Source organism: Podarcis cretensis, assembly GCF_951804945.1.
Source record: "Podarcis cretensis genome assembly, chromosome: 6".
Classification (NCBI taxonomy): domain Eukaryota; kingdom Metazoa; phylum Chordata; class Lepidosauria; order Squamata; family Lacertidae; genus Podarcis; species Podarcis cretensis.
In genome coordinates this window covers 42,562,137-42,585,420 of record NC_137175.1, presented here as the reverse complement: position 1 = coordinate 42,585,420, position 23,284 = coordinate 42,562,137, and the positions used below count along the sequence as shown (strand labels likewise).

At 45.5% G+C, this 23,284-nt stretch overlaps 1 protein-coding gene across 1 annotated transcript; it reads right to left on the bottom strand.

The window, feature by feature from the left end:
• Positions 1 to 1,091: 1,091 nt before the first annotated feature.
• Positions 1,092 to 20,971, bottom strand: NUAK2 (NUAK family kinase 2). The gene is made up of 7 exons (XM_079981910.1): positions 20,665 to 20,971; positions 12,367 to 12,487; positions 10,447 to 10,598; positions 7,587 to 7,652; positions 5,337 to 5,456; positions 4,687 to 4,819; positions 1,092 to 4,267 (listed from the first exon to the last, which is right to left on the bottom strand). The coding sequence occupies exons 1-7, from the start codon at positions 20,872 to 20,874 to the stop codon at positions 3,111 to 3,113; spliced, it is 1,959 nt and encodes a 652-aa protein (XP_079838036.1). The 5' UTR covers positions 20,875 to 20,971; the 3' UTR covers positions 1,092 to 3,110.
• Between the last annotated feature and the right edge of the window lie 2,313 nt (positions 20,972 to 23,284).

The window sequence follows — 23,284 nt, the reverse complement described above, 5'->3', positions numbered from 1 at the left end:
TTCTGTGCAAGCCTTTTGGCAAAAGAAATTGGGAGGGTGTGTTTGAAATTGTACAAACATCTTTCCTGCATTTTATGGTGTAGTGGTTAGTGTTGGACTAGAACCTGGGAGAACTAGGCTTCAATTTGTGCTCAGCCGTGAAGCTCGTTGGGTAACTTTGAGCCAGTCATAAGACTCGGAGGCTGCCCCACCTCTCAGAACCATGAGCTGTGGTCTAAACCACAGAGCCTCTTGGGCTTGCTGATCAGAACGTTAGCGGTTCAAATCCCTGCAATGGTTGCTCTGTCCCAGCTCCTGCCAACCTAGCAGTTCAGAAGCATGTCAGTGCAAGTAGATAAATAGGTACTGCTGTGGTAGGAAGGTAAACAGCATTTCTGTGCGCTCTGGTTTCCGTCACAGTGTTCTGTTGCGCCAGAAGTCATGCTGGCCACATGACCCGGAAAGCTGTCTGTGGACAAACGTCTGCTCCCTTGGCCTGAAAAGTGAGATGAGCGCCACCACCTTTTGACTGGACTTAACCATCCAAGGGTCCTTTACCGGGGACGAAAGGCGAGATATAATTGAAAGTAATAAATAGACCTTTATTGCCTGTGTAATTACTTAACATAAATGAGTTGTTTCTCACTGCTGAGAGGCAGTGAGGTGCAGGGGCTGGAGTGCTTAATGCAAGAATCCTGGGCTCTAATATCCAACCATTTGCAATACAGTGCTCTCCTCTGCCTCAACAAGAATTATTGGGTGCTAGCATGCCCCTCATAAGAAGAAGTGGGATAAAACTGTAATGAGTAATCTATGTTTTATAATCAGTTGGGGTTGCAATGAGGTATGAAAAACCCACTTTTACCTTCTAATGGTCATAATTGCTCATATGGAAACCAGGGGCTCACAGTATTTCCTGATCGATGGCCAAAGGAGTTTGTGGTCTTGCCTAGAGAGTATTTTGATGTGACTAGCTTCAGAAGATCTCAGAAGATCAGTCTTCAGAGAATGTGAAAAAGACCAGTAGAGAACAGCGGGTGGGGAGCAGCCTTTTAACCATTTGGCAGGCCAACCAGTGAAGTGGCAATGACGACAACTGACGCATCCAACAATTGGTTCCTTTTCCTTTATTCTTTTTGCATAACCATTGTTTGCCATCAGCTTGCGAAAAGGAGAGCTGCATAGACCAGAGAGTTCAAGTCTCATTTTGCTTTTTTGTATTAATTAACTTCTCTGGATGGTAAAAATAATAATCAAAGCAAACAGAGTTGGAAGGCCAACCAGAGAAGACATGGCAAGATAGTGCAACAGATTATTTGGAATCCAAAAGGGTTACAAGATAGAAATGTTCTGCAGATCACTTTCCTGCTAAATATTATAAAGTCACCAGTTACTTTTTTAAAAAAACAACAACAAAACACAGACACACACAAAATATCATCTTTAACCATTAAAAGAAACAAAAACATTTCATCAAGTAGCTTGCATTGCTCAGAAAAGCAGTGTTTTGAAATACTTGGCAACAGCAAAATCCCCATTAGGTAACAGCTATCCGGGCAAACACACATAGGCTGAGATAAGTTAACTTCCAAGGAGTTCATAAAAAGAAAGTTTCCAGTCCTCTGCCCACAGCCTCACCCCACATTATTCAGGCCCCCCCCCAGACCTCTAGAGAGGAATTTTAGGGGGTATAAGAGGCTATTGAGAAATGAAGGACACCAGAAGGCTTTCTTCCATTAAACTGCGTAAGTTTACTTATCTAATGCTCAGAGCCACAGTTCATACTTTTGTATTTAAAAGGCACACGTGTTTATCATGGACAAGATGCCCACTTTCTCTAATGCCTGATGTGCCTATTCTTTTAAACCCTCTCCTTATTTGCTCCCATTCCAGTAAAGGCTTCCATTTAGCATTCAGATGTCATGTACCCCAGTGCCCAGTTCTGATTTGATTCGCATTTCTATCAATATCTTTTCCCAAAAATAAGGGCAGGCCAATCTCCTGAGATACACAATGACTGCTGTAATGGTCACAGGTGTTGTCAAACTGACTTTCTCAAAATTGCAATCTCTCTCTCAGGAGGTGCAGAGAGGAAAGGTACACCAAGGATAGAGATACACCTTTAGCCATCTTGCATTATTTTATTTTATTTTTATTTTTAGAATCTGTAATTAAGAATCAAAATATTCGTCTGCTCAAATGAATAAATAAACCAAAGCAGGAAGGATGGTGAGGGATCTTTCTGAGGTCCTGTGTGCTGTTACTGTGGTGAGTTCTCAACAGCTGACATCCTACTTACACCACGGTTGCATGCTTTTAGTTCAACCACCAAGGCTTTTCTAAAGACAGTCTTGATTTTATGGAGGATGCTCAGAATCACATTAGCAAGCCCTTGCCCCCTCCACACTTTTTTAGGGCTGAGAATACCAGGATATAGCAAGACACCCTTTTCTGTGTTTGTAATGCAGATACTCTCCAAGGGGCCAGAAACCTAGTTTTTTGCAGCTTAAGAGCTATTCCTTTCCTATTGCCTTGCCACATCATTGTTCCCCTTCAGGAGTTTCTACCTCAGTTACAATCCTTGTGCAATTAAAGAAGCACAGTGCAAATAAAATAACCATCCCAGTCACTAAGATCGAAAGGATGATCATCAGGGTCTGTTTGGAGAAGATGAAAGTATTCAAGGGAGTGTTACAGGTCTCCACCATTTAGGATTTCAACTGCACTTCAACCCTGCACTTAACAGATGCCTCCCTGTTTCTCCCCTAATACTCCAGTCCCGCTACACTGCCCTTACAGATCCATCCGAAATCCACAAACTTCCTACCAACATACCTTCTTCTCCCTCCAAACACACTCCCATACCCTGTTGACCCAGAACAAGCCATTGTTAAAACCTTGAGTGTTCTCTTTACATTCCAAAACATATGCAACAAATAAATACTTCTAGCCGGTTGCACTTCTAACCCTGTTGGGGGAGGAGAAGACAAAGTCTGAGGAAAGTTCTCTCGTCCCACCTCAAAAGGAAGTGCAAATTGTTTGGACAACTCCATTCCTTCCGAGCCAGAGCCACTGCGAGACATCGCTGCGGATGTGTGCATTGTTTAGCGCAAAGTCTTCCCGTGGCCCCCTCAGCTGAGTTTCATGCTGATGGCCACAGCCCGCTTGTAGACCTCGGTGACGTTGTCGCAGTCCACCAGGGAGAAGCAGCTATCTGCCAGAGGGTTTTGGCAACGAGTCACTGTCCAGCGGCGGAGCCGCCGACCTCCCGCCTCTCCCTCCTCCTCCAGCTGCAGGAGGTCATCTGCAGAGACAGATGCTCGCATCGGGATGCCTCCGCTCCCAAGCACCCGATCAGGCAAGTCAAGCTGGTCAAAGGACTCTGTGGAAAGGATACTGTCCTCGCTCACCGCACTGGATGGGCGACTACGGCAGGTCAGGGGCAGCTTGGGCAAGGAGACTTCTGTAAAAGGGGAGAAGACCTTGGCAGGCACGCTGTCTGACTCGGTGCTGCTGGAAGAGTACTTGCCATTATGCTTCAAGATGCCTTTCCTCCTGGTGTGATGGTCATAACTGGAGCTCTGAGGTGAGGATGCAGAGGAGGCATCACCAGAAAAGACGTTGGCATCAAGGTCCATGCTAGAGTCCAAGACATCCACTGATTCACTGCGCTCTGGGGAGGAGTAGTAGCCAGACTCTCTCTTTGGGGGCTTCTTCAGGATTCCCTTCTTGGGTGCGGTAGGGGTGGCTGCAACATCTTCGTTCTTGCAGTTCAAAGCCTTGGATGACAAGACGCAAGTCAAATCAAGGGCAGTTCCAGTACTGCCCTCCTTCCTCATGTCCACAGGAGGCGCCATCACTAGAGGAAGAGGGGGAGGGGGAGCCTGGGTCTTCTCACAGGAATTCCTCTTCTTCAAGATGCCTTTGGGTCTCTTGAGGATAGATTTGGATGGGTTCTCGGGAACGGGTCCTGTCTCCTGCAGAGCGTGGGAGAAGTCATTCTCCTTCTTAGACTTCTTCAACGAGCGCTGCCTCTCCAGCGTGACGCCAGGGATGTGCTGCTTGAAGAAGCAGCGGACCTTGGAGCCGTTCTCAAAGAGGGGCCTGGAGGAGCGGCGCAGCCACTCTGCCACTGTGGCCAATGGAGATTCGTTCTCACGCAAGGACTCCTGCTCCCCAATGGGCACCTTGTAGCCCCAGTTCACCCACCAGTGGCTGGCAATGTCTTCGATAGTGGCTCGGCGCTCTGGGTTCACCATCAGCATCCACCGGATCAAGCCACAGGCCTCTGAAGGACAAAGAAACCACATCAGATACACCAGTAAGGGCCATGTTCCATTTTAAATCTCCTTTCCCCAGAATCTCTGTGTGTGCTTCAAGTAAGTGAAGACTCTGACCTCTCCACCTCCATGTCAGCCAATGGCTTGGCCTGTTTAACAGATATTCAAAAGCCATGATGTCTGGCTGCAACGTGAGAGCAGGATACTGGACTAAGATGGGTCATCAACCTGATCCAGCAGGCTCTCCTTATATTCATGACTACGTATTTTATTTAATAAACAGGGACAGTTGCATGCACTGGCTGCTATGTGCTACATGTTGTTTGTGTTAACTGCACACAGAGAGGCACAGGATGTGTAATCCACACTTTCATAAAACAATATCAAAACAGCAGAATGCAGAACTTCTACTGCCATTTCCACTCACCCGATAGCTTGGTGGGCTCTCTATAGTCACCACTTGAGATTTGCTTGACCAGAGTCTTGTAGTCTTGACCATCAAAAGGCATTGCGCCATGAATCAAAATATAGAGGAGCACTCCAAGGGACCAGCTGTCAACCTGAAGAAACAGAAGAGACAGTCAGCAGGTGAAAAGAACAAGGACTGTGTTGCTCATTGCTATTGCTTTAATTCAGCCTTCTGGGTGTCACGGGACTACAGCTCCCTTCATCCCCAACCATGCTGGCTGGGGCTGACAGAAGTTATAGCTCCAAACACACGGAGGGCTCATATGTTGGATGGAGCAGATGTTGGATGGAGCAGGCTGCTTTAATTGCTAGGCAAAGACATATCAAGACACATAATTTGAACTATGTGCCATGTAGACAATATCATCTTATTTGCCAAGGAAATGAGACAAGGAACCTCAAGCCTGGGAGCACATGGACAGAACCATCAGTGGTCTAAGAAGGGGAACCCTCACCTTCCCTTGGGTTGCCTAAGGCCTCTGTGCCCTGAAGGAAGGCAGAAGATGAGAGAGAAGCCCAGACTAGAGGGTACATAACTGCCAGCCCATGAGGGACTGGCCTGAGAGAATGGTTGGGTCTGGAGTTTTGTTTTATAAGCAGCCCTCTTACCTCAGGTCCTTTGTAAGGCCTTCCATTGACGATCTCAGGGGATGCATAGAGGGGGCTCCCACAGAAGGTCTGGAGGAACCTGTCTTGTTGGAAGACATTGGAGAGGCCAAAGTCTGCAATCTGGGGGTGGGAGGGAAATAAGGTCACAGGTCAGCACTGTTGTTGGTGGAAGACCCCTACCATAAACTGCATTGTGTCTATTAAAAATATTGCTGGCCTGAATTAAGATTTGAAATCTGAACCCACAGCTTCTAGGGCTGGGCACTGGATCACAGCTGCACCAGTTGAATTTCTGCCTGCCATGCACTTGTTCAGGAGCCTTCTGGGGAAAAGGTGGAAGCCCTAAAAGCACATTCAGTTCCTAGACTAAAAGCAGAACTGCTTCATCAGGAATGTACCAGGGCTTGAAGGACTGAGCAGCTGAGCTCTACCAGCCTTGTGTTTGTGCCACAGCTGCAAGCATCTGCTGATACCACATTTTAATACCTTTGTTTATCCAGCCCCACAGCCAATCATATCAGCCAGAAGGTACAGAACATGTTTCCAGGTTCACAGTTGCGGAACGGCCTATTGTTCAGGCAACATAGACCATGGGAGGTCTTTGTTTATTATTAACTGCACAAAAATCTCCATTATGTTAACAGTTGACTGGCTCTTTTTTTTTTAAGAAGGAAAAACTCTCTGGGTGAAAGAGTACATGGTTTATGCCATTAAGCAGAACTTTGGGAGCCTTGTTTCCTTATCCTTGCAATATATGAGGAGTTGCAGCCCCCTGGATTTTAACAGTTCTGGGATACCACATTTTCCTACCAGTCCCTCTTGCTGCATTATGAAAGGTAGGAAACTCAGTGGGCTGACACCACAAATCTGGGCCTTGAGGCAGTGCCATCTTCATGCATCCTTCATCACCTCTGTGAACCCAGACCTCATAGGTCCCCTACAGAAGGGTTTGGCTACATAAGCGCCTATGGGAATTAGTTGATGTACCATTATCATAGCAGATGCCTGGCGGTCCAGTAAGACCATCACAGTTTTAAAGCTATTACAATGGATTTCTTTTCTCTGCATAAAGAAAAGGGTAGCCCAAGGTGGTGCCCTTATGTACTGTCTGCTGGTGGACTGCAAACTCAGTCATCCCTAACCAATGGCTGTGCTGGTGGAGGCTCAGACTCTTATGGGTTCAAGCCCCACACTGGGCAAAAGATTCCTGCATTGCAGAAGGTTAGGACAAGATAAGCCTCGTAGACCCTTCCAACTCTACAAATCTATGATTTTATGATATCTGGAGGGCCACATACTGGCTACCCTTGGCGTAAGATTTATCCTTCCACTGAGTGTGAATAGTCAACATTGCTTCTTTCAATTATCAGAGAAGTTTCCTACTTGGTCATCTGTTGCTCAAATGGTGCCTGGGAATTTCACTTTCTTATTATTCCATAGTAGGACAACTCTAGATATTATCCTTTTGCACAGAACCAGGATAAACTCTGTTGGATTATTCTTAAGCCTGACAACTGAAATATGTGGTCTAATCATCTTGGACACAGGCATTTCCTCCTTGCTTGTAAGCCACAAAAAACTTTCCCCTTATCCCTAACTTGCCATGAGTCACTATTTGGATTACACGGAATAGCTGCATGTTTATCATGGGAGATATGCCCTGGTATTCTGGTAACCGCTGGCTATTTATAGCTCCTTCGTCTCCCTGGTTAAAGGATCCTGGTCCCCGACAAATATCAAGGATCTGGAGGACAGCATTTTCTTGTTTTCCACAGTTACAAGAAATAGCAAGGCTCACCTTTCCCCTTTGCAACCCTGGCATCCAACTGTAGCGGGTGCCAGTTTAGAAATGAGAACAACCCACAGAGAACATGGTCTGAACCATCCTTGCCCAAACATCTGCCCTCCAGATGTTGGACTCCAAATCACATCACATCCTGCCAGCCTGGTCAATGGTCAAGGATGAAGGGTGTTGTGGCTGTGTGAACATTAAGACTCCAGGTTCCAATTCCACAATGCAAATGTAAAGCATATTCACTGGCCACAATGTTCGTTAGATTCCCACCCCCTTTCTCTCTTGCATTGATTTTAATTTTGTCAGCTTTCTATTGCGCTTTTAAAGTACTCTTTTTCTGTATATTTTGCTATTATCTGAAAGCAAACTTGACTTTAAAGGTGCAAATAATGTCCTCACAGACATTTGAGCATCACATGTTGCAAACTACTGACAACTTGAATAGCTCCACTTACCTTGATGTTGCCGTTAGCGTCCAGAAGGATGTTTTCTAGCTTCAGATCTCTATGAACAATTCCATTCTGTTGAGAGAGGGAAAAGGAGAGTTTAGGTTTGTTTTTTCTGGTGGAAGCCAAAGCATGCTAGAAGTCTGCCTCTACTAATTCTGTCCATCTATAGAGATGCTAGCAGTGTGTTTAACAGACTGTTGGTTTTTTTCTTAAGGGCAAAAAGCCCAAAGCAGCCAGACAGGAAACTAAAGTGAGAGACACAATATACACACCCACTAGGAATACAGGAGAGAAAGTTCTAACAAGGGATTCCAGCAAATGTTCAGCCCAACAATTAGGTTCAAACTGAGAACCTTCCACTTTATTCTACTGTCGTAGTGCTCTTCTACACAACTAGAGAACTTTCCATAAGAGAATGTGCTTGCATACAAACCTGAAAGCCATGTTTTCATAATCGCAAATCCATGAAAATAAGTAGGATCACCACAAATGAAAGCTCCAATTGCAATAAACAATGACAAAAGCTCTGAATGTCTACAAAGGACCTCTTTAACCAAGTGTTGCATGTTGCTATTCTTGTTTCCCCATCTCCAAAACAAGATGATGGGTGAAAGAATGTCAGGTTTGCTAGTGTCATTTCTCAGATACAAGCACAAAACTCTCTCCTTTGCATTCAAGATGCATCATGCTCCTGGCCATCCACATCTTGCCTATTATCTGACCAATGTTTGGTACCACTATCTGCCATGGACCTGAAATCATGTGATGGACCCAGCACATTCAATTGCTATCATTGCCTGATATTTAACAATTTCACGAGCAAAGTAGAAAGAAGTCAGGCTCCTAGTCCATATTATTGCTATGTGGAGCTGAGGTAATGCCATGACAAATTGCAATTATGTTCCCTGATCACACCTTCCTATGTACCACGCAAGTCCATTTTTGTCCTCTGGCCTTTAACATTCCTAGAATCCCAAAATTCCTTCCCAAAAGAAAGAGAGAGTTCCAAAACCTGCATCTCTACATTCCTCCCCACATTCTGCAACAAAAACAAAACATGCAAAGTAGGAGGAGGCCAAGAATTCTAGACATTTATTGCCTGGGTATATATTATGAGTGCTTTATCCAAGCTCAATCTATCACCTTAAGTTTTTTTGTCTGCCTCAAAACTTCAGCAGATCACAGGAATACATTTTGAAAGTAGAATAAATGAGATTAGCTGCTTTCCAGTTTAGCAAATGAGTTTACCATTTTTGGTGCACACTTTGCAAGTGGCAAAAATAAAATTAACCAAATCCAGACTTTCAAGAGTCAATGAAATTTAATGAGCTCTGTCTCTAAACATTCAGTGATGTAATACTATCGGCATCTGTTTCCTTAACAGTCAAGATTTAAAACTATAAAAAAACTGATGACACAGCAGGTAGAAAGAGGTTTGTTCGCATTCCCCATACAGATCAGCACAACTGAGTTTGTCGCTTCACAGGGACCCTTTCGCTTCAAGTAAGAGTGAAAATGCAAGCCAGAATGCTTTACATTTTTAGTATTAAATCCAGTGTGACAGCAATGGGTGTTCCCCCAAGTGCAAGGTTGACATTGACAATACTACTGTGACTAACCTCATTAGGAAAACAGTGCCTTAGCAGTACACAAAACACCCTGAGGAAATATGCAGCTTTGCTTGTCTCCCAACACCATAACACCTCTGCACAGAACACAGTACCTGTCCAATCCAATACTACACATAGAACACATCCAAATTACACAGCCTGTGTGCATAAAACCCTTTGTGGAAACTGAGCATGCAGTTTGGGCCTATGTGTGTACACTATAATTCAGATGACTTGTCCCACGGGCACCATGCCTTGGCATGGGCAGTACTGCTCAAACTGGCCCACTATATACAGCAGGACAAGGGTCTAATAGCCCTCCCCTATCACGTATTTCCTTTAAGGAGGAAGGTAGCCCTCCAATGTTTACGTCCTCGTTAACATCAAAATTCCTATGACTGCCAATAAAAACTAACCTTTATATGTGCAACTGTTTTATAACAGTTCATTCATAACATATTGTATGATCCATGCTTGAAGCATGCTGCTGCATGGTGATGCAAATATATTGCGCACTGTGTGTTCCCTGTAGACCAATACAGATCCAAAACTTGTGGTGCCAGTGTGGTGTAGTGGTTAAGAGCGGTAGTCTCGTAATCTGGGGAACTCGGTTCGCGTCTTCGCTCCTCCACATGCAGCTGCTGGATGACCTTGGGCCAGTCACACTTCTCTGAAGTCTCTCAGCCCCACTCACCTCACAAAGTGTTTGTTGTGGGGAGGAAGGGAAAGGAGAATGTTAGCAGCTTTGAGACTCCTTAGGGTAGTGATAAAGCGGGATATCAAATCCAAACTCTTCTTCTATGGTTTTCAGAGTGGTTTTCTGCTTGCCCCATGATTTCTAGGCACAGGTCAGAGCAGTTCTGCCTTTACCTTGCTGCTTTTACACAGACAGTCTGTGCTTTAGTGCTAAATTGGAACAAATAGCAATCCAGTTTGCTCAGATTCAGCGGTAAACTGTGGATTTTCCTAAGCTAAAGCAGCAGGGCAAACAGCACTGTGAATGAGTCAACAGATACAAGGAAAGCAAGAAGCAAGAGAATGAGCCCTCTTTTTTTGCTATAACATGGTAAGCAGAACTTGTGGATCACACCATTGGGGAGATCAATGAAGACAAAAAGGCAACTCCTGGTGATATTTGAACGGAGTCTCAAGACTCCTACGCTTCTCGACTTTCAAAGTGTCTTAAGTAACTGCTGGATAAACAGCACAGACATGAGAAGGTGCACCAAGACTTGAAGTCATCCAATTTGACTCACCTTGTGACAGTAGTAGATAGCAGACACCACCTGCCTGAAGAAATGTCGGGCTTCCTGCTCAGTTAATCTCTGGCGCTCACTGATGTAGTCGTAGAGGTCTCCCTTGCTGGCATACTCCATCACAATGACAATCTTGCTGCTGTTTTCAAATACTACATGAAGAAGAACAGGAACGGCATTAAGATGAATCACAAAGAATCCAAGATGTCTAAGCCAAAGAATCTTGATGACAAGTCTGTGGCTTTAGTTCCTATCCCAAGAGTGGGGAACTTCTGCTCCTCTTGATGTTGTTGGATTCCCAGTTCTCATCAGCTCCAACCAAGGTGATCAATGGTTAGGGATGATGGGCATTCTAGACCAACAACCCCGTTCCTTTCCTATCCTGACTTGCGTCCCTTCCAAATCAGGCTCGTGAAGTTGGTGCTCTAAGGTACCATTTCAGTTCACTATTCCAGCATCTCCGCTGGATGCTTCCTATGCCATCTTCATGCAAGGCAAATGCAGCGCTATTTTAAAGAGTAAAGGTAAAGGTAAAGGTACCCCTGCCTGTACAGGCCAGTCATGTCCTACTCTAGGGTTGTGCGCTCATCTCACTTAAGAGGCCGGGAGGCAGCGCTGTCCGGGTCACGTGGCCAGCGTGACGAAGCTGCTCTGGCGAGCCAGCACCAGCGCAGCCCACGGAAACGCCGTTTACCTTCCCGCTATAAAGCGGTACCTATTTATCTACTTGCACTTAGGGGTGCTTTCGAACTGCTAGGTGGGCAGGAGCTGGGACCGAAAGATGGGAGTTCACCCCGCTGTGGGGATTCGAACCGCCGATCATACAACCGACAAGTCCTAGGCACTGAGGTTTTACCCACAGCGCCACCCGCATCCCTATTTTAAAGAGCACATTCATATAAATTCTAAGATGACACAACACCTGCCTGTTTAACAAACAGGCACATTTCATTCAAGTCTAATGCATTTTACCAGTTAGTAGCTTAAGGTCAGGTTTTTCCTATCACAATGTAACACACCGTTCAAGTCATTTTGGGGTTAAAGTAAGAGCTATGGACCAAATGGCACAGGCTGTACAAACACAGAGAGCCTTGTGAAATGCCAACCCTTCTGCTATATTTAGCAACACGGTGCCTTAAGAACTCTCACCGTTACCAGTATTTACAATACTGCACGTATCTGCCATATGCCAACAATAAAGGTGCAATACCTGGAGCCAGGCTCCAGGTTAGAACACACACCTTACGTGGCATTTCACAGAGTTCTAAGAACAATTTTGCAGGAATCCTTACTCTCAAAGCTGGAAATAATAGGAGCTGGCTGATATTGCTTTAAAAAAAAAATAGAGACTGTGCCGCCACTACAAGTTGTTTTGTACACAAAAACAAGGAAGAAAGTACGAAAGGGTGTAGGAGGGGAACTTTTACCCTCTAGATCTGTGTGCTGCTGCTGCTGCTGCTGCTACTACTGAGTCATCCATTTGTGCCTCCGGTAGAAGCCACAGAGTTTCAACTCTTGCAACATTGTGGAGTTGACGAAAAATGGCATTTACTTGTACATTAGAATGGGAAACAGAAGAAACAGCAACCAGTACTGCTGAGTGAAAAGAGCTTTGTGGGTCCGTCCCCCCCAATTAGTTTTGCAGACAGCCTCCTAAAAATTACAGAAACATTTTAGCACACTTTTGATACCTATAGTAAATGGAAATCATGCCCTATGCATATCATATTCAACGACATCAGAATTGATTATATATGGGTCTCTCCATGTATATCTGGTTGGAGCTACAACTTCTTGAGTTCAGTCTGACCCCTTTCTGAAAAGTCAGACATCTGAAAAATAATGAAAAGGAGGCTGGCGCCAATATTATACGGATATACAGTGGTACCTGTACCTGAAGAGTGTGTTAAATGTTCTTACCTTCATGGACAGCAATGATGTGGGGGTGATTGAGAGACGACATTATTTCAATCTCTCTCCGGATATGGACAAGATCCTGCTCATCCTTTATTTTGTCTTTCCGGATAGATTTGATGGCAACCTGGAAAACAGGGAGTTTGAAAAATGGTTAGTCAATAAGTCATCTCCTTCCTTGCTGATGGAAATACAACATACCAGTGTGTTCGTGATTGGAAATAGACCAGCTACAAGCTCCGTGTCACAGGGGTAATATCTATTAAAAATGATCCATATTGGTGGACATGAGGCATCAACACAACAAAATGATGGGTTACAAATTCTTACTTGCTAATATAATAAAAATCCAGTAAATGTGCATGACAGCATCAGCTACTAAGAATCTGAAGCTTTAAAGTACCATATGGAGTTAAGAATTGGCTCAGTATTTGGAAGCTCACATGTTTATACTGACAACTGAAGAAATGCATGATGGGAAGCATGCATTCTGATTGGCTAACTAAAGAGACACTCTTGGGGAACACTGACTCTAGAAACACTTTGGTTCAAGGCTAGTGATTAAGACAATCCTATTCTATTCGAGGGACGCAGGTGGCGCTGTGGGTTAAAGCCTCAGCGCCTAGGACTTGCCGATCGAAAGGTCGGCGGTTCGAATCCCTGCGGCAGGGTGCGCTCCCGCTGCTCGGTCCCAGCGCCTGCCAACCTAGCAGTTCGAAAGCACCTCCGGGTGCAAGTAGATAAATAGGGACCGCTTACCAGCGGGAAGGTAAACGGCGTTTCCGTGTGCGGCTCTGGCTCACCAGAGCAGCGATGTCACGCTGGCCACGTGACCCGGAAGTGTCTCCGGACAGCGCTGGCCCCTGGCCTCTTAAGTGAGATGGGCGCACAACCCCAGAGTCTGTCAAGACTGGCCCGTACGGGCAGGGGTACCTTTACCTTTACCTTTATTCTATTCGAATCAAAGTTGCACTGAAGTTTATCATGTTCTTTTCAACATACACCTGCTTTGTTCTTTTTAAAGGCAGGGGCTATACACAGGCATCATATGTTTCAGGCTTAGGTAAAGAGCTTCTGCAGTTAGGATACATCACTGTATGGAATGTGATCAGTGAACATGACTTAATATCAATAGCTTTACTTCATGCCCTTAGGAACAGTTCTCTGTTATATTAGACTGAGAATAAGTCGCTCAAATTTATAAAGAAAGAAAGAAATGGAAGAGAAGCCATGAGTTCCAGGTAATGTTCTCTTTTGTGGAAAAGAAGTACTAGTAAACACAGAACTCCACCCGCCCACCCACCCCCCAGCAATACAACCAGCAATCCAAAATGGTGGAAATTTGAACCGGCAGGAGGAAACCTTCCAAAGTTTGCTCAGATTTCTTTATTATGAAAATTCCTCCACAAGGAAATGAAGGGGAGGAGAGAGGGAAAGTGAGAGGACCAGAGAATAGATGCAGCTAATCCTCTTTCAAAGGGATTGTGAAGACAATGGACTCCTTGGGTTGAATTTACAAGGGAATCCAGCACAACCTCGTTTCTTCTATCAGACAAGAATGCGGAACAGCATTAATCCTGTAAAAGGATCCTGGAGGACACATAATACTAAGCCTCCCAGCAACAACAAGGAAAGGGAGGCCTGGCCTTGCATCCCAAAAGCAGTGAAGTGTTAGAGCTCTCTCCCATGCAACCACCATCAATGCACAATTCCCTATTACCACTAACAGATAGAGGGCGGCACTGTGCATTTAAGTCAGGGGTCAGCAACCTTTTTAAAGCTGTGGGCCGTCCCTCAGACCATGTGGTGGGCCAGACTATATTTTGGAGGGGGGGAAAGGAACACATTCCTATGCCCCACAAATAACCCAGAGGTGCATTTTAAATAAAAGCACACATTCTACTCATGTAAAAACACCAGGCAGGCCCCACAAATAACCCAGAGGTGCATTTTAAATAAAAGGACACATTCTACTCATGTAAAAACATGCTGATTCCTGGACCAACGGTGGGCCGGATTGAGAAGGCGATTGGGCCGGATCTGGCCCACGGCCCTTAGGTTGCCTACCCCTGATTTAAGTAGTTCAAAGGATGGGGTACCAAGCTATCCCCTGTTTGCTTCGGCAGCAAAGAGGTCTGGCCTTGGAGGCCTGAGTAAGGGCAACAGAATCAAGAGATGGTCCAGTTGCTAGTTAGAAAGTTAGCTTGGGATCCAAGAAATCAGATTCATGTGCACTTCCTATTCAAAAAAAAATCCCATGATTTTAGCAGTCATATACAATTCTAAACGGTTTGTTCTCAAGCTTCAAATTAGCTCCAAAGTGAGCCAAACAAGAATCCAAGATGGTGGCCTTTCCCACTGCACTTTTAGGAAAATAAAAGTTGCCCTCAATCACAGTGTAATAATCACAAAAACTATCCTAACAAGAACATTTTCAGAGAAATGTAAGTGGTGCATGCAAGTCCCAGAATTTGTTAACCCAATATTTACCCACCAATGCTGGCTGCTCTCCATATGTAGGGTCACTGGGCAATATTGCCACAGCAGTTTAGCAATACCTATTTCATCACCACCTCTCCACTTATGAGTTTGTTGCAGCTTTTTGAAGTTAAGGAATTGTATCCCCAAAAGATAAACCAATTATGTGAGCTCAACCAGGCACATCATGAATCATTTCTTGCAAAAATGATCAGGGAAGTTCAAAGCAGGTTCTTCTGTGCAAGAGAGATTTATAAATCAATCAATGACATAAAAGAAAAATGAATAATATAGGGAGAGGTGCCTGGAGGCAGGGGGTAGCCTACAGTTTTCTTGCAATAGGAATTACTTAATCCAGAGTTGTCACATAGGTCAACATCCAACCTACACTTGGCATTACAGTTACAAGTAGGGAGCATCACGCCCACATCCAGTTAAGACTTATCTGCTAAATGCATTGCCTACCAACCAGCAAGGTTGAATGGGGGAACCAAATAAATAGGAGGTGTAAATAATGTTGGAAGCAATACAGATGGTGTGTTTGAGCTCAAGTCACTTTCCCTAAGTGGCCTTGGTTCAGGGGGTTAATCTTTAACCCTTTCTGCCTCAGTGCCTTATCACCTGGCCTCCCTTCTGGAATGTGCACAACTGTTGGACAACGCAAAGCCCTTTTTTGGTAAACAGACAAAGATGCAGCCTACTAATCTTACAAAGGTACTCATCCATTCCACCCCCTCCCCTCAGGAACCCCCCACTATTGAGGATCCCCATTGCTCCATTATTCACTGACCCAGAGGCATGTGCCCAGAATGCCTGGCATCTAGTCTGGTCTGAACTGCCCTAAGGATTTGGGCACAGCTACCCAAGAGCCGCCTGCCTTGCCTTCCCAGAAATTAAGAGTGCTGCCTGACAATTAAAGGACCACAGCTTGGAGGCCAGACTGAGCTCATTTGGGAAGAGAAGAGCCAGCCTTTTAATAGCTCCACTTTGGGACCACTGTATGGCAAAAAGTGATATAAAAGTACTATAAATTAATAAAGGGCAACAGCCACACAAATCAAAGTGTGCTCACATGTGTTAGCACATGCAGGCCTTTGTGCGCCTGCCTGGCTGCCCTTCCAGCACACAGACTCAAGTGTGAGAAGGTGCTACATTTTCCTCAGTGACCCCGCAGTGACTGGATTAGCAAATTAATTTTAGCTGGTTTCTGAAGTGATTAAAGCTTCAACTAACACACTCAATGTGTGATGTATGAATGTTGATAATCCGGTCCCAAATTAGTATCAACAACAATCCAGGCTTGCATTATTGATTTTCTGAAACTTTTCATCCTAGAGATCCCTGAAGGGACATATTAGAAGCTGAAATTGTGTGAAAGCTCCTAATTTTGCTAAAAAAAGAGTAACCGGATCTGTGGTTTCTGTGGCTCCCTATGGCCTTCAGCCTGGTCCTGTGTTAGAAATGTATCATTTCTGTAGAAACTCACACACATAACTGACAATAAAGTGTACAAATTGAAGGGATGCAAAAAATAGCAACTTTTTATCCATCTCACTGATTTTTCTTCTTCACTGAGGATGACATTTGATGGGGGGTCAGGAGCTGAGCAGGATTCTTATTAGATGGCAGCAATGAAGATCAGAGCATGATTCTAGACCCATATGAAATTCCGCTGCCCCTGTTCATAATGCACTCGGAAAGTAAGTGTCTATGGCCCACAAGAGACTTTGAGAAAGTCTCCATTAGACTACTAGCCTCACACCCTTTCAGAGACCAGTTAGAATAGGCACATCTTTTGCGAGGCTTAACCACTGTATATAGTGCACTATGATTGTAGGCAGACCACGTATATCCCCAGTCAGTTCTGCTTGATTGTTATAATTTGGCTTTAAAGCCCATTTCAAATCCGGTTTTAATTATGGTTTTGGAGAGGAAGAGATCTCCCGACAGGTAATGAAAGTCTGTCAGGTGGTTCCAAAACCAGTTCCAGATTCTGCTCACTGCCCTAGTCCCAGAAAGCAATGAATTATATCCTACTGGCAGAGAGTGAGTGTCAAAAGTGCCACAAGCTCTCAGTAGACTAACAGCTACCCCACAATATTCCCAAGATACTGGGGGTGTGGGGTGGGGAGAGAGAGAGAGACTTTCCATTTTTAGGAACACCACCCTCCCCCTTTGTCTGCACAGCACAGGACTAGGAGTCCATGTATCACATTTTGCTAGCAAAGTCTATAGAAACAGCAGGCTTCCTGTTTGATTTGGCGGAAAGCCAAAAGCTAAAAGCTACTCTCCAGCATTTAGGCAGACGCAGAATGGCAAACAGGTGTAGAAACCAATTCAGCTCATCACTTTCATCTGGTCTGCAGTTTCACATGAAGCTCCAGATAGAAAAGAAGGCTGCTCATAATCTCTGTGTAAGCAAATAAACCAGTAATTTCATAAGGCCTGATATGAGCTTTGTTTGCAAATAAATATATTAAGTACCTGGTGGGGTACTTACATAGAAAGGTGCCTGCATTAAAAGTTCATTGGTTTCTTCAGTCACAGTACGTCTGACACAATATCAGTTAATTTAAAATGTGCACTACTCTACAGCTGACTCAGGATTTACTTCCTTTGATCCACAACATCACAGAGCAAGATTTGCTTGGATGCATTTGAAGCCTAAGCAGGCCTAGATGTCAGCAAAAGCAGGTGATCAAGATGATTCCCTGAGATATGGTGACTCTTGCGTCTTCTACACATAGGCACCGGTTATCACATACATCTCAATTTTCATTCATGTGGAAATGGAATAAACAGAATGAAATTGGGGTTTTACATTGAAATTAGGAGAGGAGCTGCACCGTTTGATATTAGTAGCATCTGGAGAGCAATGCTGGTATTGCCCAAGAAGACGGTGCCAGACATGCTTACAGAAGTCTAAGTCCTCCTACAATCATAGAACTGTAGAGTTGCAAGGGATCCCAAAGGTCATCTAGTCCAATGCAATGCAAGAGTCGCAACTAAACAGTTCTTGGTTTTAATAGCAGATCTTCCTTTGCTATGTTATGTCCCTGCACAGTTGCTGCATGGTTAACTCAGCCTTGGAAATAAAATCCCCACCACATTGGGCAAAAGATTCCTGTACTAGACTAGGACTAGATGACCCTAGTGGTTCAACACTACAATTCCATGATTCATCTGTAGTTTGCAATTTGCAAACCACCTTCAAAAGGAGTGGGGGTGGGATAGGAACAATCCATTAGATTAGGCTGGATATGATGCAAAACAAAAGAGGCATCGGGTTGCGCCAGACTACCTGCAATTTTTGTTTGCATGTTTGAGCAACTCAACACTGCAGAAAAAGGTCAAGCCCACTACTGCAGTAATATTTATTCTTTCCTTCTACAATACCCAAAAGTCAACATGCAAATTCCCCTTTCACAAGGAAACAAAACTGCCATTTCAGTCAGCATGACTGGGAGCTGTTTATCCACCACCCACATCAACACTGCTCACTAATGGGCCAAGATGATCATGCCACCAGATTAATTTATTCCCAAAATCCAGGGCTTTGCCAAGGCCTGCATAGACACGCCTTCTCCTACAGGGGTTTTGTAGAGAGACCACTGTCATTGTGCAGTAGGTTTCTAACAGGCTAGCTGCTTAGGTGTCCATGTTCAGAACCTGGAAGTACTGCTATTAAGAACACAGTCCCTAACAACCTTTGGGCTAATTTTAATTGTGTTCACACAGACACTGATGCACTTTCCCCAGAAATACTAATTTACACCAGCACATTAAGGTCAAATTGGGAGAGAGAGACCCTGAGAGCTTTGGGTCCCTTCCTAGATTCTGCAGAGATTCCCTGCCTGCCTGCCTGCAAACTCCAGCCAATGAAAGTTGACTTTCCCCATTTCAAATGAGGCCAGCCACAAAGGCAAACAGTGGCAGTGACAGGCAATTCATGTCAGATCAATAACAGCAGAGGAGAGAGGAGAACTAAATATAGCAGCAGAGGATTGGCTAGCTTTGTCCTCTACCTTTAGGGGGGGGGAGTGTCATTGCCAAAATGGGCCCCCAAACCACTTGCCCTCCCATTTTACAAGGGCATTTTGGCTACCACCAAAGCTCAGCCTTGCAAGGAAACTGCTGCTATAAATGCCTTGCCATTGTCACCGCAAAAGAAAGCTACTTAAGGCAGTCTTGCAGAAGAGGTGAAATTTTCACCACCCTGGCTCAGTAGGATGTAATTGCCCTTAATCCTACCACTCTGTTCCTCACCAGCCAGAATGATTCACACCAGGAAAGCGAAGTTTTGCAAGGCCACCATTAACTTGCACAGGCCTGTTCCACAGCTTGCCAATTTAGTTTATTAACTCAGATTAGGATTAATTCGCTTTACCTTCACTGTTTGCACCACTAATTTGGAACCAGGAGGCCTTTGCCACAAGGGGGGGGGGGGAAATCCCTGTCTCACACGGCCACCCAACCAACCTCTTTCTCTTTGCACCCCCCCCTTCCCTGCAACTTCAGATTTGTGAAGGCTGCCAACCCATGCGCCATTAGCTTAGAGTAAGTCCCATTAAAAACCAGTTAAATTTATTTTTTAGTAAATCTGCATAGACTCAGATTGCAGAGCTAGTTACAAGGCTCATCTGAATTGCAGATTTTTTTTTTAAAAAACGCACTCTGGCACAAGATAACTGACATTCATTATGCAATCTATTTTTATGCTGGGGGTAGGTGGGTGAGAGAAAGAGAATGCGCACATTTTTTCCAAGGATCTCGAAGCTGCCCCGGGCACCAGCAAACCCTGCAGGCTGTGCAACCGCGATTCACGCGCCCCCTCGTCCCCCCCCCCCGCTCTTGGAAAGCGCTTTCCTGCAGCACCAATCGCCCCTCAGCCTTTGCTGTCTGCAGCAGGCAACCCTGCGCTGTAGAGGATGAAGACTTCTGTGATCTCCCAGGGAGAATCTGCCAACCTTTATGGCATCAGATGCGCAAATACCATAGAGCCGCTGCCAGGCATCTCGCCATACAGAAAGGCAAAGGGGGTCCCAGTTGCCGGCTTGCGCGGCTTAAAACCTGGAGGACAAGAACGCCGCGCTTGGTGCAGAGGCAGCCAGCGGGAGAAAGGGCTTTGAGGCAGGGGAATTTGGCCGAGGGAGTCCTGCCGCTGCCAGCCACCTCGCTGCTAAACTGAAAAGGAACAGCAGTGCTGATGGTGGCACAAACAGCGGGAAGATTCAAGGGAGATCTTCCCGGGGAATCCTTCTGGGAAGAAAAAAACAAACTGCGGCACCGCGGGGGGTGAGGGAGGATTCTAGTCAGACAAGCAAAGGAACTTGTTCGGGGCAACCCTGTCCTGACACCTTGCAAAGCGCGATCCTATACAGGATTGGGAGCAAGCAAGGCGTTCAAGGGGCCTGGCTTCCGTGTAAGCGCGTTCGGGTTTGCAGCAGCCCCAACCACGGGTGCCAACCTGAATAAAATATTTGACGGGGGGCAGATAAGCCCCACCCCACATAATCGATCACAAGATGTGGCGCGCGCGCACCCTATTTGAATGTCAGTGCCAAATGAACTTTGGGGGTGCCTGGCCCCTTCAAATATTTTATGGGGGGCTGCTGGGACCTCCGCCCCAAGGAGTTGGCACAGGGTCAGAATCCTGCCTGGCACCCCAAGAACCAATAACTGGCCGATGATGGCCGAGAAGCTTTGGCGGAAATGTGCACGCAGCGCAATAGGCACCTTAGCCTGAAAGGTCCCGGCATACTGGCATAAAGCGGGTCCGCACACTCACACATGCACACGCACACACTTCCCCCTCTCTCTCCTTACCAGCTTGCCGGATCTCTCCCGCGCCTTCTTCACCTTGCCGTAGGTGCCTTTGCCCAGGGTCTCCAGGAACTCGTAGCGATGCCGGAGGTTGTGCTTGTGGTAGTGCCGCTTCACCGCCTGCTTCTTCGCCGGGGGCTTGGGCGACGGCAGGAGCCCGTCCCTTAGCGCGGCGGAGGCCGCCGGGGGATCGGAGGGCCAGGCGCGATCCATCGCCCCCTCCGGCGCAGGTGACAAACGAAAGCAGGCGGGGAGAGCGAGGGAGACGGAGAGAGAGCGATCGGCAGACTGCAAGCGCCGCTGGAGCCGGCCGGCCTGCGCCGAGCCAATAAATGCTACAAACCTGCCCGCTGCCGGACCGCCCCCTTGCAGCCATTGGCTGCGGCGGCCCACGTGGCCAACCTATTTCGCAAGGTGTCCATGGCGGTGGGGGAGAGAAAGCGGGGGGGGGGAGCAGGGCGGGGGGGACAAGAAGCCTTGTGTTGTCAGAGAAATCTCAAGGATGCTTCGCCAGGCGCATCTGCGTGGGAGCAGAGCTATATGGACCTCAGTTGGGGCTGACTTCCGAGGAAGGACGTGCATCCTGTGGTCGGGCTTTGTCTCCCAAGACAAAGAAAGCCAAGAAGACGTGATCGGTTCTATGGAGACAAGTTAAAATTACAGAAACTGAGCCACACGGCGGGGGTTGGGTCTCTGAAAAGCCAACCTTAGCATAGCTGTTTGAAAGCGCGTTTCCAGCAGCAAGCAAGAGGCGGGAATCTTGAAAATAACTGCATCCTACAAAATCATTACTAGACTCTCAGCACTCCACAAACATCCTCGTTTTAGCACCTCGGGACCACGTCAGAAAAAAGATGCGTTTTATTTGTTGCCTTTTTATCAAATAGCATAGATGTTGTCTCTCCCATCATCCTCACACCAGCCCCGTGAGGTAGGGCATATATACTTATTTCCCCATCAACAGTGAATGTCATACATCGGTCCCTTCCAGACTTCTTTTCATCCCGATCTGCTTACACAAACAAAGTGTTAAGGTCACTCCCAGACTGTCCCTGTTTTCAAGTGGGATTCAATCGCACACTTGCAAATTCAGGTTGTGTAATTATAGGTGATTGGGAGTTCTTGAAAAACAAAGGAGATCAATAGCAACTTTCTGTGATAAGGAAAGTGAAGGAGAATACACTGGGAAGTGCGATAGCACTTCCTGTGAGGCAACATCATCTAACCGCCCTGCAAACAAATCAGAATGAATGCTCAATAAACAGGTTGTTTGAAAGCCCCCTTCCTCACTAGGACACTATTCCCAATTAGTTATTTCCAAGGAAACAATGTTTAAAACTTGTAGCCCTCAGGATGATTTGGGAGTGTATGTCCTATCATTCCTCACCATTAGCCATGCTGGCGGGGGCTGATGGGAACCGGAGTCCAACAACATTTGGAGGGCCAGAGGTTCCCCACCACAGCTCTGAGACTTCCAGTGTATTTAGAACAACAACCAGAAGACGTATGCTAAGGAAATGAAGCGAAAGCAAATGGTGAATATATTTGTTGCTACAAAAACCCTATAGCAAAATTAATGGGAAAGATCCTGTTTTATTCTGCAATCTATATATACAACCAATCCTATGCATACCTACTCAGAAGTAAGTCCAGGCTTACTTGAAGATAAGTGTGCATAGGATGTAGCCTTAATATTTGAATTGTCCTTTAGCAGTGGATTGTTTTCCTGTGGTTCAATAAAAACCTGCTGGGCTATACACATTATGAAAAATGAATACACAACCTCTATTTTGACTCAACTGTGGGGGGTTTTGATTTTTTAAAAAAGTATTTGCTGGGATGTAGAAAGGTTGCTGCAGGTCTTGTTGTACCCTGTTTCCCCGAAAATAAGACAGTGTCTTATATTAATTTTTGCTCCCAAAGAAGGGCTAGGTCTTATTTTCAGGGGATGTCTTATTTTTCCATGAAGAAGAATATGGTACACATATTCTGGGGAGGCCTTATGTTTGGGGAAGGCCTTATTATTGGGGAGGTCTTATTTTCGGGGGATGCCTTATATTACAGCGAGAGGCAAAACTGGAAGTAGGTCTTATTTTCGGGGGATGTCTTACTTTCGGGGAAACAGGGTAATTCTTTGTAGCACTCCCCTTGCTGTATTTTCTTATTTGTATTAGCAATCATCTATGCCTTAAAAAACAAAACAAAACAAAACAAACCCCCCTCTGAATATACACTCAGAAGCTACTGGACATTGGGTACATTTAAAAAAAAATCTAAATTATAAAAACTCTTACAGAGTTGTTTTTCCATCTGAAAAAACAACCCTCATATAGGTTGAAATACCCCCCTCCGCTTTTTATGGAACTTAATAATAGTTCGAATGACTGCCACATTGTGGTTTCAGATCTTAGAGAGGAAAGTTCCAACAGCAGTCAAAACAAAAGCTTCAGCCTGACTTTGGCATGTGAGGTCATCACATTGATTGAAGAAAAAGATAACTACAGAGTTACTCATACAGACCTGGATTTTCCCAGAACTTCAAAGCGCTTGGGCAGCAATGAGACATACCAGGGAAACACACTAATACAATCAAGGCAGATCACAGCTGAATATAAGATTAATT

What these genes read in the sequence shown, in the direction of transcription:
- NUAK2 (XM_079981910.1), bottom strand. Translation starts at nt 20,874, where the DNA reads ATGGATCGCGCCTGGCCCTCCGATCCCCCGGCGGCCTCCGCCGCGCTA. An exon ending in GGGAGAGATCCGGCAAGCTG is followed by an intron (nt 12,488 to 20,664) that starts GTAAGGAGAGAG and finishes CCTGTTTTCCAG; the next exon opens with GTTGCCATCAAATCTATCCG. An exon ending in CATCATTGCTGTCCATGAAG is followed by an intron (nt 10,599 to 12,366) that starts GTAAGAACATTT and finishes TTCTTCATGTAG; the next exon opens with TATTTGAAAACAGCAGCAAG.